Here is a 27,069-nt window from a genome sequence, read left to right as displayed (position 1 = left end):
TGGAATCTTTTGCATACTGACATGTAAAGTGTTTAGCGCATAAGAATTCCCCTAAATTTCAGGTGTCCTGGTAAGCAATTTATTATTTTATTTTTATCTTTCAAATACCAGGTTTCTTCAACAGCGATTGAAAAAGGCTGTGCCCTACAACCGAATGAAACTTATGATAGTGGGAAATACTGGTAGTGGTAAAACCACATTATTACAGCAGCTATTGAAAGCCAAGAAATCTGACCTTGGAATGCAGGGTGCCACAGTGGGCATAGATGTCAGAGACTGGCCTATCCCGATAAAAGGCAAAGGGAAGAAGGACCTCGTCCTCAATGTATGGGATTTTGCAGGTACAGGATTTATTTCTCTAGGTGTTTATTGCTTGATTTAAAAAATTTAGAACAGATATTTAAAAACTTGAGTTTTCTGTTTTAGTATAGCAAAGAAACAGTATATCCTATTGAATTAGTCCAAAACCATTTCTCCTAATTTTACCAGAACAGAGAAGTATATGGAAAAAAATGTTAATAATGAGTAGAAGCCAGCTAAAGTTAAGTATTTAGTTGGTGGATGATACATGTGCTGAGAACTGTTAATTCATGGTAAAACCCCCCAGAATAACTCTCTAAATGTGTTTTTTCTCTTTTAAATAAATAGTTTTTTATCTTCCCTGTTTAAAACAATGCTTACCTATTGCTGGAAGATTAAAAAGAAAAGAGAAAACCTCTCTAATATTTTTTGTTTTTGTTTTTGTTTTTTATTTGAGACAGGTCTCACTATGTAGTTGAGACTGACCTGGAACTCACTATGTAACCCAGGCTGGTCTCAAACTCACAGCGATCCTCCTGCCTCAGCCTCCTGAGTGCTAGGATTACAGGCGTGTGCCACCATGCCCAGCTAACCTCTCTAATCTTTATTCAGGTCGTGAGGAATTCTACAGTACTCATCCCCATTTCATGACCCAGAGAGCTTTGTATCTTGCGGTTTACGACCTCAGCAAGGGGCAGGCAGAAGTGGATGCCATGAAGCCCTGGCTCTTCAACATAAAGGTGAGCTGCTCGAATGCTTTGGAAAGAGAAAACCACTGTAGGCTTTTTGGTGTGTTCATAGGGTAATTTGTCTTGAGCAGACAATCGCTCCTATCTCTTCAGATATTTTCTTTTTAAGTTAGAAGAACTAAAAGTTTGAGTTGGACAGTTTTCAGAGTAAGAAAATTCTCATGCAAAAGTGTTAATATAGTCTCTTTTGGTGAACGTTATCCATACTGGAATCCTTTCACTCTGTAAAAACTCAAAACTATATTCTATTGAATTAATTTTGACCCTGCTACTTCTTAGATGGGATATAAGCCTTCGTTGTGTACGTATGTATGTATGTATTTATTTTGGTACTGCGGATTGAACTTGCGTCCTTGCACTTGCAAGGCAGGCAGCAGGACCGCTGAGCTAAATCCCTGCCCCCAAGCTCATGTAATTTAAAGTGAACCATACTAGAGAAAAGCAGTATGTACTTCACCAGTTATGTCCTCACTGGCAACTTAGGATGAAGCCCTTTGGATTGGAGCCTTAAACCCACCCCATCTCCCATTGCAGAAATATCTTTTTGTTGTTTATTTTCACCTTTGCCTTTGCTTTCCCTGCTGTCAGCTTCCCTCAAACAGTATGGCTTTTTAGATGAGACTGAACAGAGAGAGCATGCTCATTGGCCAGTGCTCCACTGAGCTCTTCCTTGAATGATGTCCTTAGGTTTGTGCCAGGACATCTCGGTGTGTAATTTGGCTGCATGCACACTTGTTTTACAGTCTGAGTGATTCTTTAAACTGTTTTGGACTTTATTAAATCTTTTACACAACAATGTGAGCAAGTATAACAATGGCAGTAATATTTGATTTAGTGGGTTTTTTCTTCTTTTGTAGATTCCAAATTGAGTTTAAAATAAATTCAGATTATATGCACAGATAAAGAGAAAAAGCATGAACTGTATTGTGTTACTTTGCTGTGATTAGGGGGCTTATTGAATGCTTATTTTATTTAAAGCACGTTTATCAAATGAGGAAGAAAAAGGGCCAAGAATTTAGCGCAGTGGTTCTGCTGCCTGCCTTGCAAGTGCAAGGTTCCGAGTTCGAGCCCTGATACCAAAGGGTGTGGGGGAGGAAGAAAAATATAAACTATATTGCTGCTTCACTATAATTTTGGGGTTCATTGAATGCTTATTTTGTTTGGAAGCACACTTAGCAAATAACCCATTTCAAACATGAATAGGAAAAGAAGAAACTATACTGTTACTGTGTGTAGGCCTCTTGAAAAGCGGTGAGAATTATATAAAGCGGGGGCACTACACGCCTCTTTAAAATTTTCTAAGACTACCCTTTTTTATGTTTCAGGAAATGTTTTGGTATATTCTGTGCTGCTATACCCAACCTGAGAACAATTTGGAAAGAACAAGACTTGTTTCATGTAGTTCTGGAGAGGCTGGCCCCTCATGGGCATTTTCTTGCTCTGCTCTTCCATGGAGCTGGTGGGAGGGCAAGAGGGCACACATGTGGAGGGGAAAGGAAGGGATCCTTCTCTCAGGAACCCACTTCTGGGGTGGCAGCGTTAATCCCCTCTGGTGGTCCCGCCTCAATACTCTTGCATGTGGGAATAAATTTCTAACACATGTTCTTCGGGGAACACAGACAAACCATGCCAGGAAGGAAAGCCACTTGTTTTTTTTTTTTTTTTTTTTTTTTCTTCAGAGTCTTGTAGGTTTTCCTTTGTGCTTAACTGGGCTTTCTAGAAAGAGATGTAAGCAGATACAATTTATTTTTTTAATTTTTATTTTTTTAATTATATATCGTGCTTTTGATACAAACAAATCTGAAACATTATGAACTGTACAGATTTGATCAATCTTTTTGTTTTGTTTTTAAACTAAATCTCTAAACACACCCATGTTCCATTCCAAAATATTGTACAACATTCTGAATACAGAATGCTTGATTGTATTCTTCCTTCACTAAAGAAAAAAAGGTTATTCCTCTGCTCCCCCAGCCCCTCTCCACAATGCCCCCTTCCCATCACCAGGGAAAAAACTAGAGAATCGAGTCACTGCATTGAGAAAAAACACCATTCTGGACTGACAGTGTACATTCTTGAAAAGATAATCCACTTCAAATTGTTGCTGGGAAAGAGGGATAAAACGGATGGGGAAAGGGCAGAAAAAGTTTTCATTGTCTTCTTTCTATTTTAAAGTTTGTTTTTTCCTGAAAAAATATTGGTTTTTCTCTTTTTAAGAAAAAATCTTGAAAAGAAAAAAATTACATTTTTTAACATTTCTTATGTTAGAAATACACATATATTATATATACCTGTTACATTTTAAAAATGAGGCAAATTATTCAATACAAACAGACACCCAAAATGTAAAAAAAAAAAAAAAAAAATTCCTACGAAACCAGGTAAATTAGTGCAGGTTTTTGTTTTCTTAAAAAAAATAAAAATTGAGGGGCCAGGGAGTTAGCTCAGTGGTTCTACTGCCTGCCTCACAAGCACAAGGATCTGGGTTTGATCCCTGGTAGCAAAAAAAAAAACTGGACCATTCTCAGCACAGGAAGCCACTAACTAAAAATGCTCTATAGAAAACTACTTGTAGAAAAACTAAAAGAAGAAAATAATACAAAACCCAAACCAACCAAATAAATCAGAGGCAGGCAGGAAGACAGTCAACGAGTTGAGTTTAACACGATCTGTTGCTCCGGGAGCCCGCTCCCATGCCACACCTGGGCTGGGTCCTTTTTGTTGACACGAGAGCAAGGAGACTGGCAATCTTTCTATACGCTTTTCTCTGCTTCTTTCTTGTCAGCCTTTCCTCGCCTTTCCTCTCTCCCGTTGGTGCTCTGGGCTGGTCTGGGGCCCGCCGGAGGTGCGTGGTCAGTTGGCAAGTACCACGGGCTGGAACGGCTGGCTGGGTACTGCATGGAACTCAGACTGTAGCTTAGGCCTCCACGAAGGGCGTCTTCTCCAGGAAAGGCTGTTGGGTCACGTCAAAGCTGCTGCTGTGGCAGGTGCTGGCCCCACCGCCCTGGCCATCAGCCCCCTCGCAGAAGAGGCTGGGCGAGCCACCGCCATTGTCCACGAACTCCTTGGCATGGGGCGAGAGCTGGGGCTGCGGCGCCGGGCTGCCACCTGCCCCGCTGCGGCCCGCACTGCCCCCACTCCATGCCCGGCCACCCTTCTAGTCATCTTGGTGGAGCCACATTTGGTGGCAGCAAAGGAAGCTGTGGCGATGGTGATGGGTTGTGCGGAGCAGGGTAGGAACGTTGGGCTGGGCGACTGGCCGAAGGGTGGCGAGGGGGCCTGGGCCCGGGAACTGTCCTGGCAAGCAGGTGCAATGTAAAGCAAACGCGAGAGTCCTCTGTGACTTCCCCACAGGCTCGCGCTTCTTCCTCCCCCGTGATTCTTGTCGGCACGCACTTGGATGTTTCTGACGAGAAGCAGAGGAAGGCCTGCATAAGTAAAATCACCAAAGAGCTCCTGAATAAGCGCGGGTTTCCTTCCATCCGAGATTACCACTTTGTGAATGCCACCGAGGAGTCTGATGCTTTGGCAAAGCTTCGGAAAACCATTATCAATGAGAGTCTTAATTTCAAGGTAATATGGTTGATGGCTACTGTAGCCTGGTGGATCTATCTATCTATCTAATTTATTAATTCTCACGTGACACTGTGGCTTGGATAGGTTAGAAGTCTTGAGAGTAAATATCTTAAAAGTCTGGGTTTTTCGTAAATCTTAGAATTAGCAAAGTACTTTCAACTTTAAAATTACCGATTTATGCAATACCTCATTTGTAATTCCTAGAAAAAAAGAATTTAAAAAACTGTAGGATCCCGAGAGAAACTAAGAGACTGTTTGTAGGACACCGAGAAAATATTTCAGAGATAGAAAATGCCAAGGGATGGAGATTTAGCTCAGTGGTTCCGCGGCCTGCCTCACCAGCACAAGGTCCTGAGTTCAATCTCTGGCAGTCCCCCCCACAATAAAAGAAAAATAATGCCTCCAACACCGTTCTGTACCAACTTCCTGTAGCGGTAATTCATTCAGAAGTATAAAGTGGATACTGAGGTCCGGAGATCTTCTTTTTTCTATGATTGTTTTGTCTCTTTATCTATCTGCTCTTTTCTTTGGGGGCTTCTGTTTTATACCTTTCTGAGCACTCCTTCATGTTTCTTTGCCCTATCATTTCCATACCAGTATCTTCCCTGAATATTGTGAGACAGCTCTCTCATTCAGTTGTGAAAACCGTTAATTTGGCTTTCAGCAATGTCTAAATAATTACTTAGGTCATACAAACTCGATGTTTTAATTTTAGGGCTTATGTTTTAAATTCCCAGAGTTCTCTTCTGGTAAGTAAGCCCAGTGTTTTTAAAGCACGAATTCATTGGTCCTCAGGGAAAACATTTTTAAATGCTTTCAGTAAACAGTATTGCCTGGACTCTTAATGGGAGCATGATGTAAACTGAAAGCATGCGGAAAGATGTGCTAGGTGGTTCAGAGTGGTGAATATCATGGTGAATTTCATGTAGTCTCAGTTGGCTTAACTCATTGGAACTAATGATCAAGATCGTGGTTTAGTAGAGTCCTCTTTAGCGTTGGCGTTCCAGAATAATTACTAATAGTGTCCCCCTCCACCTCAAAAGCATTCCAGTTTGGATGATAAATTGTATGGTTGCCCTCTCTGATTATAACTCTCCGTTGGCCAGTGAGTTTAGTTTGGTTCCATTGCCACAGATATGCTCATATCTAAACCTGACGAGTCATTTCAAACTGTATTGGTCTTTGTGGTGTCAAGGGAGAGAATGTGCTTGTGTCTTTCAAAGCACACGCGTTACAGTTGTTATAGTTCCTAAAAGGCCTTACTGATGGTGGGTTGGTAGTGGCATTTTGTAAAAGAAGAATGGCATTATGTACTTGAAGATTTTCCTACTCTCTGGTGGGACATAGGATTAACATGACTTTTTAACAAACAAACGTACAAAATTCATACATGCCATTAGTCTGTTTATCCAGGTAGTTTTCTTCTGAGTTTATACCTGTAAAGAACTACTACTTAGAATACATTAATAGTTGTTCATTTTGTCATTGCTGTCAAAGCAGGTATGGTATTTTTTTTTAAAGACCCCCATTTGGAAGATGAACTTGTTTTGAAAAAAGCTTGAATTTAATTAAAGCAAAGTCTATAGAAGAGGTGGTTGCTTCATTAAGATGGATTTCTACTGTGTTTATCTTCCAGCAAGATATCGCTATCAATCAGTAACACTAGGTTCCCTCTGGCATTTATAAAAAACTTGGAAGACAATTCTATGCAGGGGAGGAAAACTGTTTTTTAAAATGAAAGCATTATTTAAAGAAAGGTATTTTGCTAATAGATGCATCATTCCGGAATATTTTTTGAAAACCCACTGAACTAAATTGCAGACTAGTGACTCTTTCAGAAGACCCAGGGGCAGTGAGCTTATTAAAACACGAATGTCCTTTTCTCCCTTAGTCATCAATCTGCCTGCATATAGCAGCCTTTAGTCTGTTAGAGATCATCTTCTTTTTACCATGGTTCTTCTCTAATCTTTCCCTGACTGTACAGATTTTTTAGAGTACAAGTTTCGTTTTTCGGTTTTTGCTTTTTCGGCTAGCCTAGGCATCAGCTGAATATCAAATTAAAAGGAGATAGGGAGGTACAGGACAAAACTGAGGCCACTGCCAGCAGTACTTCCTCCCCACCTAATCAGCCCATTATCAGAGCAGGCATCTTCCCTGGCCCAGGGTCTCAGCCCTGCCAGATTCATCCCCTTTCCATTTGAGTTGCTTTCTGAGACGCCTCTATGTACGTTTATATGTGAATTTGCTTCCCTGTGTTAAGACATAAACTTTAAACTGAAATTCTATTTCATCTGAATTTATAAATCATAAAGATAAGGATATGCACAATGTTAGTTGAATTATACTTATTTTCTGGGGTGAGGGATACACGAAAACAATTTTTTTGAATGATTGCTTATAGGAACATAGAACTAATGGGTACGGCCATTGTAGATGAGGCTTTTTCTTGTTTTAGTTACTTGTAGGAAGATAGCAAGTTAAATTTTTGTGTTTGTGTGCCTGAATAAGACCCCGTTTCTATTTGTAATAAATTTAGCAATTTAACTAGAAATACTCCTAGGTACTGTCAGGTGAAAAGGATATATATAAAATCGCCAGAGCTCCAGAAATGGGGAGAGTTTGCCACCTGTTGGTTCTTGAAGGTATTTTTGTCTCTATTTGAGAGCTGTATTTCTATGTAAAATTGGATTTTCAAGGGACAAGTTTTGGAAAATATGTTGATTATAGATAACTTCATTTTAAGACCATTCTTTTAAAATCTCATCTCAGTTGATAGATAGTGATTAGATCGTTGGTGTTTAGATGATTTCTCATTTTCCCAGGTCCAACATTCCATGAGAAAACATAACTGGGTAAGAATTTTGTGTCTCCAGGTTTGATTGTTGATATTTACAGTCTTCCAACACAAAAAATTTCCTCTGGGTGTCTTTTTATCTAAAAGTATGTTGTTATACTTATCTTATGTTAACAGGCCTATTACACATCATGATCTTAATGTTTTGGAAAATAGAAAATCTTTTCATGGTGAGCGACTTAGTTTTTGCCATGGAATTTCTGGATAATTAGATAAATATTTCTGTGTTACTTTATTTGAAATTTCCATATGGGCCTCTGTGCCTATATTTTTCTTCAATTTCATCCTCTATTGATTACAATTCAGAGAGGCTTACATCATATTTTGATTTTATTAAAAGTATATTTCTGAATAACATAGTCATTTGTGTTAAAACAGCCCTGAACTTACCAACCACCTGACAATGCATCAATTAAAATAGATTTTTACAGCTTGTCATTGTAATTTCATAGATCCGGGATCAGCCTGTTGTTGGGCAGCTAATTCCAGATTGCTACGTAGAACTTGAGAAAATCATTTTAACAGAGCGCAAAACTGTGCCAATTGAATTTCCTGTAATTGACCGGAAACGATTATTACAACTGGTAAAGGAAAATCAGCTGCAGTTAGATGAAAATGAGCTTCCTCATGCTGTTCATTTCCTAAATGAATCAGGTTTGTGCGTTTGTTACATGTTTCTTTTTTTCAAAGTTTGGTTGTGAAAATGTCTCTGAGTTTTGTATAGAATCTATATTCAAAATTTAAAAGAATGTCTATGAAATTCTTGAGTAGGCCCCTGATTCTTTCCATTTTTGGAAGATCATAATGTTGAATCCTCCTCATGTCATAAGAAAATACACTTAGAAATCATCTAAGGACAATGCAGAAAAGAGTTCCTGAGCAGGAGTTAAAACATGTCAGTTTCAGAACATAGCTTTGCTGTGCAGGAGGTATAAAACCTTTACCACGGCCATATCTTTTCAGAGTATACAATGGATTTAATGCATGTGAAAGTTATTTTTTGTACCATCAAGGAGAATTATTACGATGGTTTAACTGGGCCATGTAGAGTTGACAGTTGTCTGAGAAAATACAGCTCCTGGCTGGCAGATCTCATTCTGTTGCTTTACTTATTGATCCCTTAGTGAAAACTCTCAAGCCAATCGCAGTGCTAATTGATCAGTTATTGCCTTGCTACAAATGTGAGAGTTAATTTTTTAATGCTAGAAGAACTTGTGGGGAAGCATTCTATAGTATGGAAACTATGTTCAGATGGATTATAACATATTCCCCTTTGCCTTTATTGTAACTCACATATGCTGAGATATGTTGTGTTTCTTATCTGTATTGAAAAGAAATTGCCAGGCTGGGAATTTTGCTCAGTGGTGCTGCTGCCTCCTGTCTTGCAGGTGCAAGGTCCTGAGTTTGATCCCCAATACCAAAAAAAAAGAAAAAAAGTTTTGTCTTTGTAGAGTACCTTTGGAAAGTAGCGAGAAAGTTATGAATTTCTGTTTTTTGTATGAATACATGATCTTCAGTGTATACCAGTACCACAAACATTCTTCTATGTGGTCAGTTTTCATAGTTCAGTGATTAGAATGTTAGAGCTGGGGACCTAGGCATCTCCTCTGGAGGAAGAGGTGGTTGAACTAGATTCGCTCTAGAATTTCTTGATATTTTTGCATTCCAGATTCCATGTTTCTGTGTTTGGTGATTTTTTTTTTATTACAGGAGTCCTCCTTCATTTTCAAGACCCAGCCCTGCAGTTAAGTGACTTATATTTTGTGGAACCCAAGTGGCTTTGTAAAGTCATGGCACAGGTTGGTGTCTTACATTTTGGGAGCCAGGGGTTGTGATTGAAGAGTGGGAAAGACAGCATCCGAGCACTGAGCATTTTGTTGTTTGTAGTATTTAGTTAGTGTGGCATCTGTTGTAAATATAGCGACCTGTGCAGTACTGCACACAGAAGGCTACTTGGAGAGTGTTGTGGAAGAAGGGAAGCTGTCTTGAAATTCACTTTCATGCCTTTCTTTCCAAGCCACACACGTCCGTACCACCTTTTTCTATGCTGCTCTTTTAGATCCTGATGCTATCTTTGGTTTGGTTATTAACTTAAATCAATTTAATGAAGGACTTGTGAAAATCTTTGAGGTGAACATATATGAAAAAAATTGAGTTGATGGGACCATGAAGGCCCTACCTAAGTAACATGAAGGGGATTTTTTTATTCTTAAGTGATCTGAGCTCCATCCCTATGCCTACATTTTTCAAAACTTCGGCAGGCAGTAATTATGTATCTTTTCTGCATTATGGAAGCATTTGATGCACATGGAAAATGATTTCTTTTCCCAATGATGGTCCATTACCAATGAGTTCATGTTTATTATTTATAATAATCCTTCCCTACAGGTTTGCCATGAAAACCCCTTGAGAAGAACTCAATAGTTTAGGAATTTTCAACTTTTGCACTATTGACATAATTCATTATAGAATGAGAGCAGTAGTTTTGGCCTGTGCTTTTTAGATGCTGGCTCTATCTTCCCAATTATGACAAGGGAAAGTGTGTCTGCACATTGCCAAGTAGTGCTGGGGTGCAAAATCACCCTCACCGAGAATCATGATGCCTCACATAATCATGAACCAAGGTGAGAGGGTGCCTCCAGCCTGTGAACCCACTGGCAGTTAATGTGTCGTTAAACACACTTTATGGTTTTGCACTTGGCTCCTAATGCCTGAAGTGATTATATATTTATATAATAGAAATATGGCTTCCAATGAGAACATAATACTAATTAAGTTCCCTCTAGTGATCTTGCATACCAACTCCTGAATTCTTTTTAAGATAATAAGGGAGAAATTTTGAGAAGCGAATGCAGTCGAGGCTCACTCCTATCCCATGGCACTGGAGAGTGTATGGAAACATTATTGTAATTGGCATTCAATTGTAATTATCATTTTTTACTATTTTGCTAGATATTTTAAATTAGATGTTTGTCCTGAACATGTGCCATGGAAGTGGGATTTTACTTACTTATTAAATTTTATTAAATTAAATTTTACTTATTAATTAATGGAGCCAGTAGAATAATGTGAACAATGGTGCATGCTCTACATTCAGCTTGGCCTATATTTAAATGTCTTTCAGATACTTGCCACTTTTCTAACATTTCTTTAAATTTTAAGCCTTTATTTCTTCAATTATAAAATAAAGATAGTAAAAATACTCCATCTTGCCTTCCCAGTTCAGTATAAGTGACTAGTAAATGTTAACTCATTTTATGTTTGATCTATGTGGTAATTGAAGGTATGTTATTTTAAGAAATTAAAAAAACTTTGGAACTATAAAGATGTACTCATAGGGTTTGCAAGTACGTCAGGTGTGGAGTCAAATAAAAACTACATGTAGGAAGATACATCCTGTTCAGCAGAGGGACTATTAAATATACCCTGAAGCATTTCTTGTACACTGCAGTTATCAGAAATCCTTATAGGCAAGACAGGGCTGCCGGGCGTGGTGGCGCACACGTGTAATCCCAGCATTCGGGAGGCTGAGGCAAGAGGATCACTGTGAGTTTGATACCAGCCTGGACTACAAAGTGAGTTCCAGGTCAGCCTCAACTACCTAGTGAGACCCTGTCTCAAAAAACCCAAAACAAAGCAAAAAAAAAGACAGGGCTAACAATACTACCAAAGTAATATTTTGTATGTGACTTTGAAACCTTTGAAGTTGTACACAGTGTCGATATTAGGGTGCGCACATCTTATTTAGTAGAATATGCAAGAGTTTTGCATAAAGGGCCATCCTTTTAGGACAAAAACATTTTCACTGTGATTGAAACAAAATTTCTGATGAGTCTATGGAGTAATTAAGTTGAAACTCTTAAGGTCTTTTTATTAGCAGAGTACAGATATGCTAATTTAAGTGAAAATTAAATACAAAATTTGAGGGTTGGGGATTTAGCTCATTGGTTCCACCACCTGCCTCACAAGCACAAGGAACTGAGTTCGATCCCTGGTGCAAAAAAAAAAGAATTTGAGTAACCCAAATTTATTTTGAAATGTCAGTAAAATAGTTTAAATTTTTTATTAACTTAAAAAAAAAGACCATCATTTTTATGTATGTTGATAAATTGAAATATAATGTTATTTTCATTTAGGCTTACAGGGAATGGAAGCTATAAATAACCAATTGACCAGACTTGTTTGCCACCTATCAGCAAAAATAAATAGTGGTATTCACCCTCCATGAATCACCAAGAAAAGGGCAGCAACAATTTCATGGTGCAGAAACTCTAATGAGCCCACCTACTTTCTGTGTGCCCTGAGATGTTAGGTCACTAAACTCATTAAAGAAGATTGAGTCAAGGAAGGGAGAAGTTTGCAGAACTCATTTAGCTGTATGATTAAAAAAATATGAAACAGACCTATTGAATTAATCATGTGGGGCAGTAACAAGCTCTTGATAAAAATACATGGGAAAATATAGAGGAATTTTAAAATAAGGGCATAAATTAGCCATACAGTTTGTTTAAAAAAGCAGATTATCAAACCTCCTCCAGACTTACAGACCCTACAAGTAGAATCCAGTAGTAGGGGTCAATAGGTTGAAAGAATATGAAGTCTTCTAAAGACTTCTAAAATTAAGATAGCATTTCAGATTTTATTGCTAGGTAACAAGCTACCCCTAACTTGAAGGCTAAAAACACTAAGAATTTATTATTTCTCACTCTTCTGTGGGTAGACGGTGTTCAGCTAAGAGTTCTCCTTCTCACAGTGTGGGCATGGTTCATCCACCGGGCTTTGTGCGTGGAGCCAGGCTGAAGTCCAGGGAAGCCACACTCACATTTTTTGGTAGAACTGGTTCTCCTCAAGTGGCCTCCCACGTGGTTAGGTTGGGACCTCCTGTAGCACAATGATTACAGGGTAATTAAACATCTTTCATGGTGGCAGGCTACCAAGAGAAAGAAATGAGAAATTGCCAGTCCTCTTAAAGGCCAACATTAGAACTGACAAAACATTTATTCAGTATTTACCACATTCCAGATAGTGTTCTTGTGCTGGGGTTATTTTGATGAATAATATAAATTACAAAATATACATGACTAATAAAGAAGGGCTTATTTATTTAATATATGCTAAAAATTCTCATATGTTCGATGCATGATTTACACTTATCTTTTTCATTATGGCAGACAAAGAGGCAGTCACTATTATTATATCATTTTCCAGAGAAGGAAACTGTGCCTTCAAGAAATCAAATATTTTTCCCATAGTCTCACAGCTGGTAGAAGAGCCTGGATTTGAAACTAGATTCTTCTAATCCAGAGTCACATTCTTAACTGCTATGACAAAGCTCAAAGTAAGGTCTGTGTGCTAGAATCATCTAAGGTGTTTTTTAAAAGAGCGGATTCTTACGCCACACCCTAGGCTTACTGACCGAACTTTGCAAATGTAATCCAGCAAAATTCAGCAGTTGCCTTGAGGATCACTGCCCTGTACTGTACAGCTTCTCCTCACATTGAAGAAAACCCTCTCCAATTATACAAATGTTAAGTAATATTCCTAACGCAAACCTGTAGTAATAACAGTCTGGAATATAATTTCCCTAGGGATACGTTAGTGATGAGATTGCAATGTGAATGTAGCAAATTGGATTGATCTGTTCATTGGAGCTAGGGAAATCTTGAGGTTCACTATTTTCAGAGGATCCTGGTAAATTTTGATCTGAATTCTCTTAATTTAACTAATGTTTTCTGAAGATGGATGGCCTGCTAGGCTTTTAGTCTACCCAGTTGCTAGGGAAATTAGGTCCTATGTTGTACTGGACAAATTGTCCTGAGCAGTTTCACTGAGCACAGAGCTGAAAAATGCTTTAAATTTGAAACATTTCAGAAAATGGATCCTAGTGATTATTTATGAGTTTAAATCTTTCAGATTCTGACAGTAAAAGTGGAAGGCTGTCCAAAATATCCTAAGGGAATCATTTCACGTAGAGATGTGGAAAAATTTCTTTCAAAGAAGAGATTTCCGAAGAACTACATGACACAGTACTTTAAACTCCTAGAAAAATTTCAGATTGCCTTGCCCATAGGAGAAGAATATTTGCTGGTTCCAAGCAGGTAAAACAAACTTTAAAAATTTAATTTCTGGCAATTCATTGTATAATATATTAGGTTAATTGTTAAAGTAACTTTGATGTGTAATAGATGCAATACATATTTTTGCCTGGTTTTATAAACTTTTTACCAAAGTACAGCAGATGCTTTTAATGAACACATTGCATTTGACACTTTGAGGATATGGTAAATGGCTTACTTGGTCTATGTGATTTTTGTGTGGCTTACCAGTACTTAAATTATTTAAGAAAGGTAAATAGTGAAGAGGTGTGTGTGTGTGTGTGTGTGTGTGTGTGTGTGTTTGTGTGTGTTTGTGTATGTGTCTTTATCCTTACATGCCAATGAGAAAGTGATATTAGGGAAGTCCTTGAGAAATACAGTAGTGGGTTTTCAACAGTCTCAGAAGAATTCATGACATACTATTGCAGACCTCAGCTTTATCCCCGTATTGTGGAAATTTTTTCTTATTGCTTTATAAGCAACTAGGATGTATTGTAAAGGAACACAATGTTCAAAATTCAAACTATATCGATTGGTAGACAAAGGCCAAATATAAAACCAGATGTAACATATTTTTCTAGCACATGTATCTTTTCAAGATTTATATAATCTTAATATTTGACTGTGCATAACTACTTACAATAATTAGTGTATATGAGTACTGAAAAGAAATTTTGTGCATCTACTACATCTGAACATGCATTTGAATTTATTAAATGACCATTGATTGTTTTTATATGAAGAGGATATAGCAAAAAATATTACCAAAAAAGTACGTTTTCTCAGAATAATTAATTTCATTGATTTCAAACAGTAAAGCACTTCTATCAATGTGGTTGGGTGTTTCTGGAGTTATATAATTACAGTGTTCTTTTCTTTTTAGCTTGTCTGACCACAGACCTGTGATAGAGCTTCCCCATTGTGAGAACTCTGAAATTATCATTCGGCTTTATGAAATGCCTTATTTCCCAATGGGATTTTGGTCAAGATTAATCAATCGGTTACTTGAAATTTCACCTTACATGCTTTCAGGAAGAGGTATGTATTTAATGAAGGCACTATTTAGAGAATTTAGGGAGAAAAATATTAATATGTTTACTTGTTTGGGAGGCTACTGAATTAGAAAATAAGTCTATAAAACCTCAGAGTAATCTTCAGAAAGATACTCAGGCACATTTAAAGTGGTGCATTTTATCTAGAAGAAAACCCCTCTGCTCTTTACTCAAGCCCATTTGTTCCTGTTTTAGACATATTTCTAACAACTAAGAACATCTTGCTTTCCAAGCCACTGCAAACAGGAGGCAATAATTTTAAAAGGAGCAATTTCTGGAAGCCATTGATTTAAGACACACGTGCACACACACACACACCACACCACACATACCAAGGAAAAAAGAGACGACCACTGCCTGATGAGGGGGCTTTTATTCAACAGATACAATAGGACCTCGCCCATTCAGGGTGTGGACTGTAATATGTCCATTATATTGCTGAATACCTGAGAGGTTTATAGACGAGAACAACAAATGGCTGTGTCTAACATTAGCTTTTAGTTCTAGAATAAAGAAATGTCTTAATACTCCAAAACAATACCATTTTTTTTTTGAGACAGGGTCTCACTATGTAGTTGAAACTGACCTGGAACTGACTGTGTAGCCCAGGCTGGTCTCGAACTCACAGTGATCCTCCTGCCTCAGCCTCCGAAGTGCTGGGATTACCATTTTTTGTTTTTAAAATAGCTGCACACAAGTGTTACTGGTTTATGAAATAAACTTTATCTTGCTTGGAATTAGTCAACTGACAGTTACAATGTGTTACAAAGTTCAGGAATCACCTTTAATACCAAAATTACAGGAACTTATTTATGACTCTCTTTACTCATGTATTAGTCATGTTAAACTACTTACTAGCACAGATCTGAATTATATTTTAGGTAATCTATGGGACATTTATTTTATTGCAAAATGAAGGAATAAATATTTCATATAATATTTACATAGATACGAATTTACATAGATATCTCTATCATGAATGACCTAATCCTCTCCTTTAAAACAATTCTGTTTGTGTTACTATTACTTGTGGAGTGAGCAGCAGGTCTTTTCCTTGTGTAGAAGGGAAAATTAATGGACACGTCTGGATCCATTCAAATTTCTTTCAGAACGAGCCCTTCGCCCGAACAGAATGTATTGGCGACAAGGCATCTACTTGAATTGGTCTCCTGAAGCTTATTGTCTGGTAGGATCTGAGGTCTTAGACAATCAACAGGAGAGTTTCTTAAAGATTACAGTTCCTTCCTGTAGAAAAGGTAAGACAGTTAATTCAAAACTTCACATTGTCCTTCTAAAGAAATCTAAATTAAAAAAAAACAAAACCAAACTTTGCAGAGTTGGATGTGATGCCATATGGCTGTAGTCCCAGCTGAAACAGGAGGACCGCTTGAGCCCGAGAGTTCGAGACCAGTTTGGGCAATGTAGTGAGAAACCCTATCGCAACAAAACAAAATAAAACAAAACACAACTTTTCGGTTTCTCTTTTCAGGCTTTGTGGTAGCATGAGGTTGATGAGCTTTCCTTTGAATTATTAGGCTGTATTCTCTTGGGCCAAGTTGTGGACCACATCGATTCTCTCATGGAAGAATGGTTTCCTGGGTTACTAGAGATTGATATTTGTGGTGAAGGAGAAACTCTGTTGAAGAAATGGGCGTTATATAGTTTTAACGATGGTGAAGAACATCAAAAAATCTTACTTGATGACCTGATAAAGAAAGCAGAAGAAGGTATGCAGTGACACAGCTTACAGATATTTTACCGTGATCCTTCACTATCTGTAAAGTGACTTTTATAAATTAAAATAATTCCTATCCATAAAGCAGGAGGTAAAAGAGTGCATTCCATTACAGTGTCAGTTCAGAACGATGTACTTATTCCTAGTAGGATCCTGTGTCCTGTGTTCTGAATTTGAGGATTTGAATACTGGCACCTTGAGTAATCTCATCTGTGAAATGGGGACGCTAAGTAAACCTATAAAATTGTTAAGGAGATTAAAATACATCAACATGTGCAGATAACATCTGTGCATATGACATGTGTTTTGCAGATGTGGTGAAAATAGAGAATAAATAACTCCCTAGTCAGATGTCATGTGGTCAGACGCTGTTCTGAATTCCATTACTGAATAAATGAACCTTGGAATGAGTTTTTCAAATTCTGAGTAGGTTGATGTCAAGTAGACTTTTAAAATTTTTCTCACATTTTCTTGAAAAATCTAGAAGTGATAAAAATAAACCCTGAGTGATAAGAAATGATACAAATGGGTGATTGTTTTCTAAGTCAAATCCATAGATTTATGTTTATGTATTCTTTTTCTTTAAAAGAAATCTTTTTTACTTCTCAGGAGACCTCTTGGTAAATCCATATCAACCAAGACTCACAATTCCTATATCTCAGATCGCTCCTGACTTGATTTTGGCTGACCTGCCTAGAAATATTATGTTGAATAGTGATGAGTTGGAATTTGAGCAAGCCCCAGAATTCCTTTTAGGTAACTTTTTGTAAATTTGAGAAAAAAATTAGGATGCAATATCTTTTGTATAATTTATATATTGTAATCACACTGTCAGAGGGGTTTGATGTCTTCATGTAGTTGATACAGTGTTTCTCATTTGGAATGATGTATTTTAAAGTAGTCTCAGGTAACAGATCTGGACTTGGCTTTGCACGTTCACATAGATGAGGATTAAGTTGAGGAAGGGACTGTGTGGGAGCACAGATATATGTGAAACATCATTACACTTGCTGTAGTTGCCTGGGCATGGGTGAGGCAAATAAGAAGACTTGCGGCTGAGTGAAGTGACTTAGCCATTTCTCATCTCAGAAAGAGAAAAAGGGCCAGGGATTTAGCTCAGTGGTTTCAGTGCCTGCCTGCAAGCTCAAGGGCCTGAGTTCAATCCCTGGTACCCTGTCCAGGCACAGTATCAGTTTTATGACTCACAGGCCAATACCAAATTCTCATAAATTACTATGGAATTAAAAAAATCAGAAGTGTTAAATTGGTTACATACTCAAGTTGTACTCTGTATTGTTACTGTTTACTGGTGTTGGGAACAGTTTACGTTTATTGGCTGGGACCGTGCTGTACACCTGTGAGTTTCTACAGTGCGTCGTGGAATCATTGGATTCATGGAGCCTTTTCAGGTGTTCACTGAGAGAAGGTGAGGGCACAGCAATCACGTTCCAGTATTCTCATTCCGTTCTCTCGCTGTACCTGGGTCTTGAGGCTTAAAAAGATGTTTTCAAGAAAACTGCATAAAGTTAAGAAGTTGAACAGATTTACACATTATAATTAATTTTCGAAAGAAGCAGTCAGCGTGTGTTAAGTCATATATCTTCCTGTGGTCCTTCTGTGGCTTCCCACCTCCAGAATACAAGCTAATGTTTGTGGAGTGCCTCTGATGCTCTCTATTCTGTCCTCTGGTTACTCTATTTAAAATAAGTTTTCCTAAAATTTGCCTTTTAAATTTGCAGGTACAAATTACACGCACACAGGCACACACACACATGATGTTTTGTTATAGGTACACATTATTGCCTAATCTATGCGAATATAATATTATTAGCAAAATGTTTCCAAAATTCGGGGAATGACATAGAAAACCAAACCTTTGTTTGTCACATCGATTGGGAAGTTTAGAGTGAATGCAACTAGTGCTTTGGAACTCTAGAAATGATTATGTTAGTAATAGTGAGCTAACACAAAATGCAAAATTTTCAGTGCCAAATCCTACATCTTAACCAACACCAAACTTGGCTAATTTTTCTGAAGATACAGACAATACCAGACATGGTGTACGCTTTCTTTGAAGACGTCCCAAACCATCAGCCATGGCTCCCCAAAATATGTCCTTTGAGACATGTTTCAGATTAAGACAGGTACTGAGCAGTTCATGAAGAAACAGTGTTCACAAAAATCTATTTTTGAAGCAGCTCTTTTTTATATTTCATCAGTTACACAGACAGGTACATTTTTTCTTAGAAGGGTTACTTTTCTGGGGAACCATAATAGACAGTGTGATTTGGTAGGATTAGAACGGTTCCCTTGCCTTCAGTTTCTTCCTAGTAAGATGTCGCAAGTACACAACAGCAGTTCCTAATCTGAGTTTGGTTTTGGTCACCTGAGGGACACAGCAGTCCATACTCTGTATTCATATGACACTGGTTGCAAACATGAGTCTCTACTCTTCCCTGAAATTTTAGTCTTGCTCCCTCTATGTGTTTCTTCTCTCTGCCCTCATAAGGGTTCTCTTTATGGTTTTTGTTTTGTTTTGTTTTTTGTTTTTGGTACCAGGGATCAAACTCAGGACCTTGTACTTGCAAGGGGAGAGAGAGAGAGAGAGAGAGAGAGAGAGAGAGAGAGAGAGATCCTAGTGAGCAATACTTCACAGGACTAGTTTGATAAGAATCTTTGAGCCCAGACATTAGTATTTTTTGAAAAGCTCTTGACAGAATCAGTTCAGCCAAGACTAGGAGGAAAAGTGTGTAAGCCTAGAGAATGAGACACAGAATGAGAGGCCAGCTAGAAGAGGAATTCAGGGCTACATTTGAACTGGGTTGGATTTAGTAGGTTGTGTGCAATGATTTGGCTTTGAGCAGATTGACACAATCAAAGAGGAATTTTAGGAGCATTAATATTGTGGGAGAGAGAACACAGCAGTGGTGGTAGTGAATTCAAGACCCTCTCCTTCCCCCACCATTCTGTCCAGAGGCCACTGAGGGGACCGGAACAGTGTGGCGGGGAAACTGGGAAGAGTGTGAGCCCGAGCGAGGCTGCTTGTTGGCTGTGGGTGGGGAATGGGCAAAGACTCAAAATAATTCTCTTGTTTTAACTCCAGAAGTCATTGAAAGAATTTTATTTTATTTTTTATTTTTTGGAATCGAACTCAGGGCCTCACATTGCCAGGCAGGTGCTGTGCCACTGAGCTACATCCCAGGCCCAGAATTTTATTTTGTTTTGATATATGGAGGGGGGAATAAAACCTCATTCAGAGAAAAGATGGTGAGTGTGTCTGATGGAGTGTGACTGAGATTTGGAAGCCCACAGCCAGGGGGACTCACAGGGACAGCACTTAGGAGGAACCCCTAAGGGAGATGGAGGTTCTCCACAGGGGGGAGTGGATGGAGGTTCTCTACAGGGGGTGCCATGGCAGTGCAGGACAAGTGCAGTGGAAAGATGGAAGACTGGGCACAGGATATCCAGGTGTCTGTGTTTGCAGATACCTAAGAAGGAAGGGGAAACATGGAAAGAACTTGATTCCATGAAACACATGGTATGCTATTTCTTCCAGTATGCAACAGATAGAATTACAAGAGATAGCATTCACTTGCTTCTTCTGTATGGGAAGATAAATTTAAGTGTTTTTGTGTTTTGTTTTGTTTTTCTAAAGGCGATGGCAGCTTTGGATCAGTTTATCGAGCAGCCTACGAAGGAGAGGAAGTGGCTGTGAAGATTTTTAATAAGCACACATCACTTAGGCTGCTGAGACAAGTAAGCAATCCAATAACAACATTATTATATCAAACTGTTCCCGGATGAGGGTTTCAGGGAGTCCTTAGTGTCCTGAACAAAGAACTGACAAGCCACACAGAAAAAACAGTAAGGCTGTAGGTTTCTGGAAGGTAGAAAATAAAGTATACCTCACAGGCAGAAGGCTCGTAGCAGCCCCAAAGATAAAGGAGAAGGAGCTGCAATATGCAAAATATCTAGGTTGGTCCTCATCTCATGTAAATATAGCATCAGGACAATTGTCCTTTCAAAAACTCACTTGGCCTCTCACCTAAAATTAAAATGTCATATGGAAAAATGTGCTTGGTCTCTTGCCCTATATAAATGAAATATCAGGACAATGTCTTTTGATTGGTCATGCCCATATGTAAATGAAGCACTAAAAATAGTATCTTCTGATTGGTCTGGTGAACAGTGTTGGGAACAAATCAAAGATGAGAAATAGTGCTTTTTTGGTTCCTCCCTTCAACAGTGCGCACAGGCCATAAGCCTGGAGTCGTTGTGGGTCCTGTGATCTTCCCATGTCTTCTCTATTCAGGAAACATTTCACCCAGCCTGTTAGCCATGGGTTTTTATGACTTCTGATGCATTCCACCTGGTTGGTTGTCCAGCTTGCCCCAGCCCTGATCCTCTACCTCAAAATCATACATTGTTAATTTCCTGGAACTCTTAATTTTTTTTGCATGCAGTTATGAAAATGCAAAATAGTAACCACATTTCCCTCCAAAGTTTAATTATGAAACTCCACTTTGCCTTTAATGGAGTAAAATCTTTTTCCCTGCTTAAAAGACAAAGAGAAGATGGCATTTGGAAAACAGTAATTGTAGTACTCAAGTCTGATGTAAACTATGGGGAGAAGACTCACATTTCATCTGTTATTGTAGAACCTTGATGCGCAAAATGTGTTCCCTGGCTGAGGAATTGGCCATGCTCTGTGAGCTGGTTAGAAACGAGACTCTTGCACCTGTCAGGGGTATGCTTCTGTCCATGGTATTCTATAGTAGTCAGACTTAGAGTTTGTGCCTGGTCCAGGCCCAGATGCCAGCAAGTTCCTGGCTACAGGTCTTGTTTTTCACAGAATCTTTATCTTTCATTTTTCTGACTCAGAGGCATAATGGTTTTTAGTTTTAGTAAATACGGCTCCTCTACATTCAGAGTAAAAGCATTTTAAAGCATGACTTCACATTGCTAATTTGAGCAGAGGTCAGAAATCTGAAACTGAAACTAATTAACTTGTGCCCTTCTTTTTTTAATCCATCAACTTTAGAAAGAACTTATCGATTCCCTATTACAAAAGATGGGTCAAGTTAGGACAGTTTGTTTCCCAAATTTTTCAATTTAAAATCAGTTATATTAGTTTTCCTAATATAGTAAGAATTATAACTTGAAATAATAAAACTTTTAATTTTTAGTATACCAACACTAGATAGTGTTGTTTTTTGAGGTGAAGAAAATTATCATTATTCTTTTTTGTCCTCTTTCCAACCCTCTCCTAAATTCTAGAGTTTACTGTTATTTTTATATGGATACATTTTATGACATTTATATTCTACTTTGTCATTATAATTAAATTGTTTGCCTTTTGCCTGTAGTTTGTTTGTAAAACAAAACCAATAAATACCTTTTATATTTGACTTATTTGTATAGAAAGTATTTCTATTCTTCAGTAAGGAAAATTAACCTTCTCTTACTAGTCTTTTTTTTCCCTACTAGATTAAGAATATTCCAAATGTCAAAATCAAGTAGATTATTTATTATTAAGTGTTTATCATCAATTGAGATAAATAGGGCCTTCTTTTAATTTGTTTCATAATTATATCCTGATTTTTTTGTGTCTTTTTGAGCTATTTGGACTTTCTGATAATCTATTTAACACGGTGAGAGGAAAGATATACCTTCTATTGTGGCTTTCTTAGTGTCTTAAGTTCTTATCAGATAGCTTATATAAAGCAGTCGGTTTTCTTCCTTCTTTTGCTCATGATTTCCTACTCTAAGCAGGCGAGACAGATTTCCAAGCTATTTACAGAGTTTTACAGATTTGTTTCCCTCATCCTCCTTGATAGTTTTTGAATTCTGTGACTCTTATAGCTGAATTGTCATTACATTTTGTTGGAAACTATCTTTAAGTAATTTTTTTCAGAAAGAGTGCTTTTGAGGTAATTTGAGGTTATGGTTTTTGTTCTTACATCATAAAATCATCTGAATTTTTCTCTTCTACTTGATGGATATGCTATTGTAGTTTTTAGAAATCTGGGCTTGAAATAATTTTCCTTCAAAATTTGTAGAAAATTCCATTGATTATTTTAGTACCTGCTGTTGGTAACAAGTAGCCTGATGTCAAATACTTTTTCTCATATAGGTTAACTTTCATTTAAAAACTAAAAATGTAATCTTTTAGATTTCTGTTGTCCTTGATATTCTGAAACTTGACAAATAAGTTCATGAGGCACTTTCTTGATTTTGCTTTGTTTGGGGCAATGTTTCACTATGTAGTCCAGGATAGCCTTGAACACAAGGCAGTCCTTCTGCCTTAGCCTCCAGAGTGCTGGGATTACAGGCATGTGCCACCACGCCTGGCCCTATTTCTGATCTATTGTATAGGAGTAGTCACTAGAAGTGAGACCCCTGGCTCTCTAGAGTTTCCTCTTAAAGCTTTATCTGTAATTTCAGTGAGTTTATATGGCTATCTCTTACAGTTTTTTACTTATCAGTATTGCCTCTTTTTACTATTCAGCTTCTTACTGAATTTTGTTTTGATAACCATAATTTTAATTTCCAACAGTTTTCCCTTCCCTGCCATATTTTTAGATGAGATATCATCAACAATTTCTCTTAATATCAATTAGAATTTAGTTGCTTTAATTATACGCATGACAAGTTTCTCTGGGGTCATTTGTTTTGTGGGTCCATCCTAGTCTTTCTCTTTTATGCCATTGGTTTTCCACTTAGGATATTTCTGATGACTCCACATATCTATGAATGATCTATATTGGCTATTAAGGGATTGTTCTGATTATTAAGGTAACTAGAAAAGGTATTCTTTTCAATTTTTTAGATTTGTCTGCTCTACTTACCATTCTGAAAAGGTAGATAGACTGAACTCTTACTTGGGTGGGCATTATTTCTGGCTCCTTTTTATTTGGGTAACATGGGGAGGAACTCTAAAGTTCTGATAACCGCTTCCGGAGGTGCTGTGCCTTACACCGTCCCCTGCCTTAGTGCTGCATCATTTTTCTCTCTTTGGTCTTTTGACAAATTCTAGATGTTTCACTCTCTGTCCTGCCATTTCTTCCAAGCTTGAAGATCTTTCACAGTGAGTTTCATCTGATAAATTATCTTTACTTTCCATCTTTGAAAAATAAAAATCACAGAGTTGCTCACTATTGAGTAGATTTAATTCGTTGGCTCTGGCCAATTTCTTTGTAATTCCTTTAAGCAGTATGTATTGGTTTGATTCTGTCAGGATGGCTGTTCTCGTAGTAACACGGGTCCTAGGCCTCCCAACTGTGTATCACAAGCACAGAAGACAATAAAGTCCCTCGTTTAAAATCTTGTATTTCAAAGGAGCCAAAATTCTGTCCCAGTAACTTATTAAGTGAAAAAGAAACAACTTCTCTTGGCCTCAGTTGAGTCAGTGTTGGTTTCTAAACAAGCATGGCTGTTAAGGGCAGTGCTGTGTGCTGATTGGCTTAGCGCTGTGATAGTGAACCAGTCACAGTGCAGCGAGGACGGATCACTTGGATTATCCCCACCTTTCTCCTGAGTCAGCTGCCCCAGAGGTCCATGGGTTGCATGTGTGAGGGTTCATTACCTCAGAAAAAAAGAAAGATGTTTTCAGGAGGGAAGATGGAAATGTACGACCAACAGTGCTCACTGAGGTTCTCCTTGTCTTGGGCAGTGCTGGGATTTAGTCCTTTTTTCCTTTGTCTCTACTGACAGAAATAGGGTAAGGGAGAGAAATAGGGTGAGAAAGAAGTAAAGATCAGGGCTCATTTTGCTATCTTTTTCCAGAGTTCAACTATTCATCCTCACTTTTCCCCTTGATTTTTTTTTTGTACGACCAACAGTGCTCACTGAGGTTCTCCTTGTCTTGGGCAGTGCTGGGATTTAGTCCTTTTTTCCTTTGTCTCTACTGACAGAAATAGGGTAAGGGAGAGAAATAGGGTGAGAAAGAAGTAAAGATCAGGGCTCATTTTGCTATCTTTTTCCAGAGTTCAACTATTCATCCTCACTTTTCCCCTTGATTTTTTTTTTCTTTTTGATTTTTTGAGACAGGGTCTCACTATTTAGTTGAGATGGACCTAGAACTCACTATGTAGCCCAGGCTGCTCTCAAACTCACAGTGATCCTCCTGCCTCACCCTCCCGAGTGCTGGGATTACAGGAGTGCACCACCATGCCTGGCCCCCTTGATTTCTTAAAAACAAAAGAGATCTTTGTGACTGGATCTACGTAATCTTTGCACACTTCACAAAATACGTAGCTATAATATTTTCATTATTCTGAGGAATGAAGAATTTCATGTCTACAGAAAATATCCCAGGAAAATTTTGATTATGAGTAACAAAAGTCACACTGTAGTTCTAGAAATAAAATGAAACATTTTGTATGTTGAAGCAAGTCTGTGAACAGAACCTGGCACAGTCTCTTTTAATCCATGAGTAATTTGTTGTATAAATTGATTTCCTAGCCTTGTTATTAATCTCCAATTTACATTTCAATTTTATGAAATGTGTTTGAGTAACTCTGATGGAGTCCAAAACACTATAAACATACGCAGAGCTGGTTGCTACTTAGGCAGATAGGCAAACCAGGAAGAGGGTAGACGAAATAGGAAAAGTAGAATGCACATAATGTACTTCTTAAAAAAAAATGACAAAGAATACCATTTTGGTGTTCAGTCCTGCATTTCTGAAGGTCGTCCTACCAGTGGCAATGAATTGGTAAGGGTCTGTTACCTACTCTTGCTCCTCTTTCTAGAATCAGTGAGTGGCTCTCCCGTTGTAGAATATTACATTAAGCATATGATTGGCTGTGGAAGTAAACAGAGCTAACTTGATTTATTCTCATGAGTTTTAACCAACTGAGCTCATCAGACATGGGGGATCCACTAAGCTAATGTGACTTCAGCCTGCAGCTTTGTTCTTGGACAAACTCTCAGGGGTTCAGCCTTTCTTCAGCCTGCAGAGGCTCCCCATTTCTGTTTCCTGACACATGCTGTTGGCACAGATACTCTGCATCTTTAAAGCAGGTCTGTGGCAATCGCAGCTTGAAACGTGGATCTGTTTCATATCACAAAAAGCTATACATTCCAATTAGTGATGGTTTCAGAATAAACTAGAATATATAGAATAAAGTACATATGGAATTCAAAAAATACCACCATAAAAGAAATTGTAGTTTTATGTAATATAGTCTAGAAGGATAGATTTCTAGAAAATGACGATTTCAATTAAATTATAGTTTCACAGTTATGGGGAATATAGAGAACACAGTGAATATGGAATCCAAACAACACGGTGTCATTAAGGGGACTACACAGCTTCACTTGATGAGGTCTAGAGAAAGGGTGATGTCCGATGGAGACCTCCGTTCCATCTGCAGTGGTGTCTCTACTTCATGTTGTAGCTAAGGGACTCCTTTAGGAAGGGGTCCACTGCAGGGCCTTCAAGGAAGGTCAGATCGAATGGCAAGGAGTCCCAGTCATGTGAACAGTGAAGAGATTTCTAGCCGGAGGGGTCAGTTGAAGCAAAGATCCTGCAGCTGGGAGTTTCTGAGCATGCACAGGGAGTTTGACACAGATGAGTAAATGAGGAGGAGTAAGAAATAAAACTGGGCCTGGGGCCAAGTCAGGTAAGGTCACCAGGCCATGGAAATACAGGGGATCCTAATCCAAGAACAGTGCACATCGTTAGAGAGTTTCAAGGTGGAAGGATACCATATATTTCTGTGGAGTTAGGCATTTTTCTCAGTAAATTATTGCAGGTATCTGTGGGAGACAGGTTTTACTCCTGGTGCCAGTTTAAGTTGAATAGCAGTGACTTCAGAATCCTGAGTTGAGTCAGCTTCTGTGGCCGCCTAGAGCCTGGTAGATAAGCTTGGCGTGGCCTGTTAGTATGACCACATGTGTGTACTGGCCCTGAGTCTAATGTGCTGGTAACAGCAGAGCAAAAATAAATACTAAGAAAAACAGAACTTAAAACTTTAATTCCAAGAACAGTTTCAGAAGTAGGTACTGTTTATTGAAAATAGTGAATGTATTTTTAAAAATTCAAAATAGAAACAGGAAGTTTTGTGTAATCTAGTCACGCCAGAGAAAACCGTGCTCACTGAGGAAAGAGACAGGTGCTTGGGTAAGAGCCAGTGCTGTGTTACGCATATATTGTTTTGTATTTTTGCAGGAGCTGGTGGTGCTCTGCCACCTTCACCACCCCAGTTTAATATCCCTGCTGGCGGCTGGGATTCGTCCCCGGATGCTGGTGATGGAGCTGGCCTCCAAGGGCTCCTTGGATCGCCTGCTTCAGCAGGACAAAGCCAGCCTCACCAGGACCCTCCAGCACAGGATTGCGCTTCATGTGGCTGACGGTTTGAGGTGACTCACTCGCTCATGTTATTTTCTATTCCGGGCATGAAATGTGTGACCCCTAGCCCACTGCCAGGCTCTGCAAAGGGCAAGTTGCAATAACTTTGTGTCTCACTGGTACCTTCCAAGCAGTTTATTTTTTTTAATCTCATTGAGTTTATTGGTACATTTTAGGTGTACAGTACAGTTACATTCATCATTGGGATCTTGTACCCTTACATGACAGATCTTGGTTTTCATTTTCTCCCCATATCCCTGCCCTCCCTTCACCCCCTCCCCCCTCCCCATTTACAAAGACTTTGTTTTCATTTTTTCCTTTTCTCATATTTTTCTTGTCCCTTATTTCCTTTCC

The 27,069-nt window shown here is 38.4% G+C and overlaps 1 protein-coding gene across 3 annotated transcripts in view; it reads left to right on the top strand.

Moving 5' to 3' along the window:
• Lrrk2 (leucine rich repeat kinase 2) overlaps positions 1-27,069 on the top strand; it is a 139,795-nt gene that overhangs the window by 79,302 nt on the left and 33,424 nt on the right. For 2 of the 3 annotated variants that reach the window (XM_010615430.1, XM_010615429.1), the window contains 12 exons: positions 112-341; positions 913-1,040; positions 4,404-4,622; positions 7,932-8,133; positions 9,190-9,278; positions 13,393-13,577; positions 14,458-14,612; positions 15,736-15,882; positions 16,162-16,353; positions 16,971-17,117; positions 20,017-20,117; positions 26,536-26,726. In XM_010615430.1, the coding sequence (XP_010613732.1) occupies positions 112-341; positions 913-1,040; positions 4,404-4,622; positions 7,932-8,133; positions 9,190-9,278; positions 13,393-13,577; positions 14,458-14,612; positions 15,736-15,882; positions 16,162-16,353; positions 16,971-17,117; positions 20,017-20,117; positions 26,536-26,726 (1,986 nt within the window). The remainder of the gene's footprint in view (positions 1-111; positions 342-912; positions 1,041-4,403; positions 4,623-7,931; positions 8,134-9,189; positions 9,279-13,392; positions 13,578-14,457; positions 14,613-15,735; positions 15,883-16,161; positions 16,354-16,970; positions 17,118-20,016; positions 20,118-26,535; positions 26,727-27,069) is intronic. The other variant, XM_010615431.1, reaches the window with a different exon arrangement.

This window comes from Fukomys damarensis, unplaced genomic scaffold, assembly GCF_012274545.1.
Source record: "Fukomys damarensis isolate Sample0158 unplaced genomic scaffold, DMR_v1.0_HiC HiC_scaffold_15, whole genome shotgun sequence".
In the NCBI taxonomy this organism is placed as follows: Eukaryota; Metazoa; Chordata; class Mammalia; order Rodentia; family Bathyergidae; genus Fukomys; species Fukomys damarensis.
This window is presented reverse-complemented; position numbering and strand designations above follow the sequence as displayed.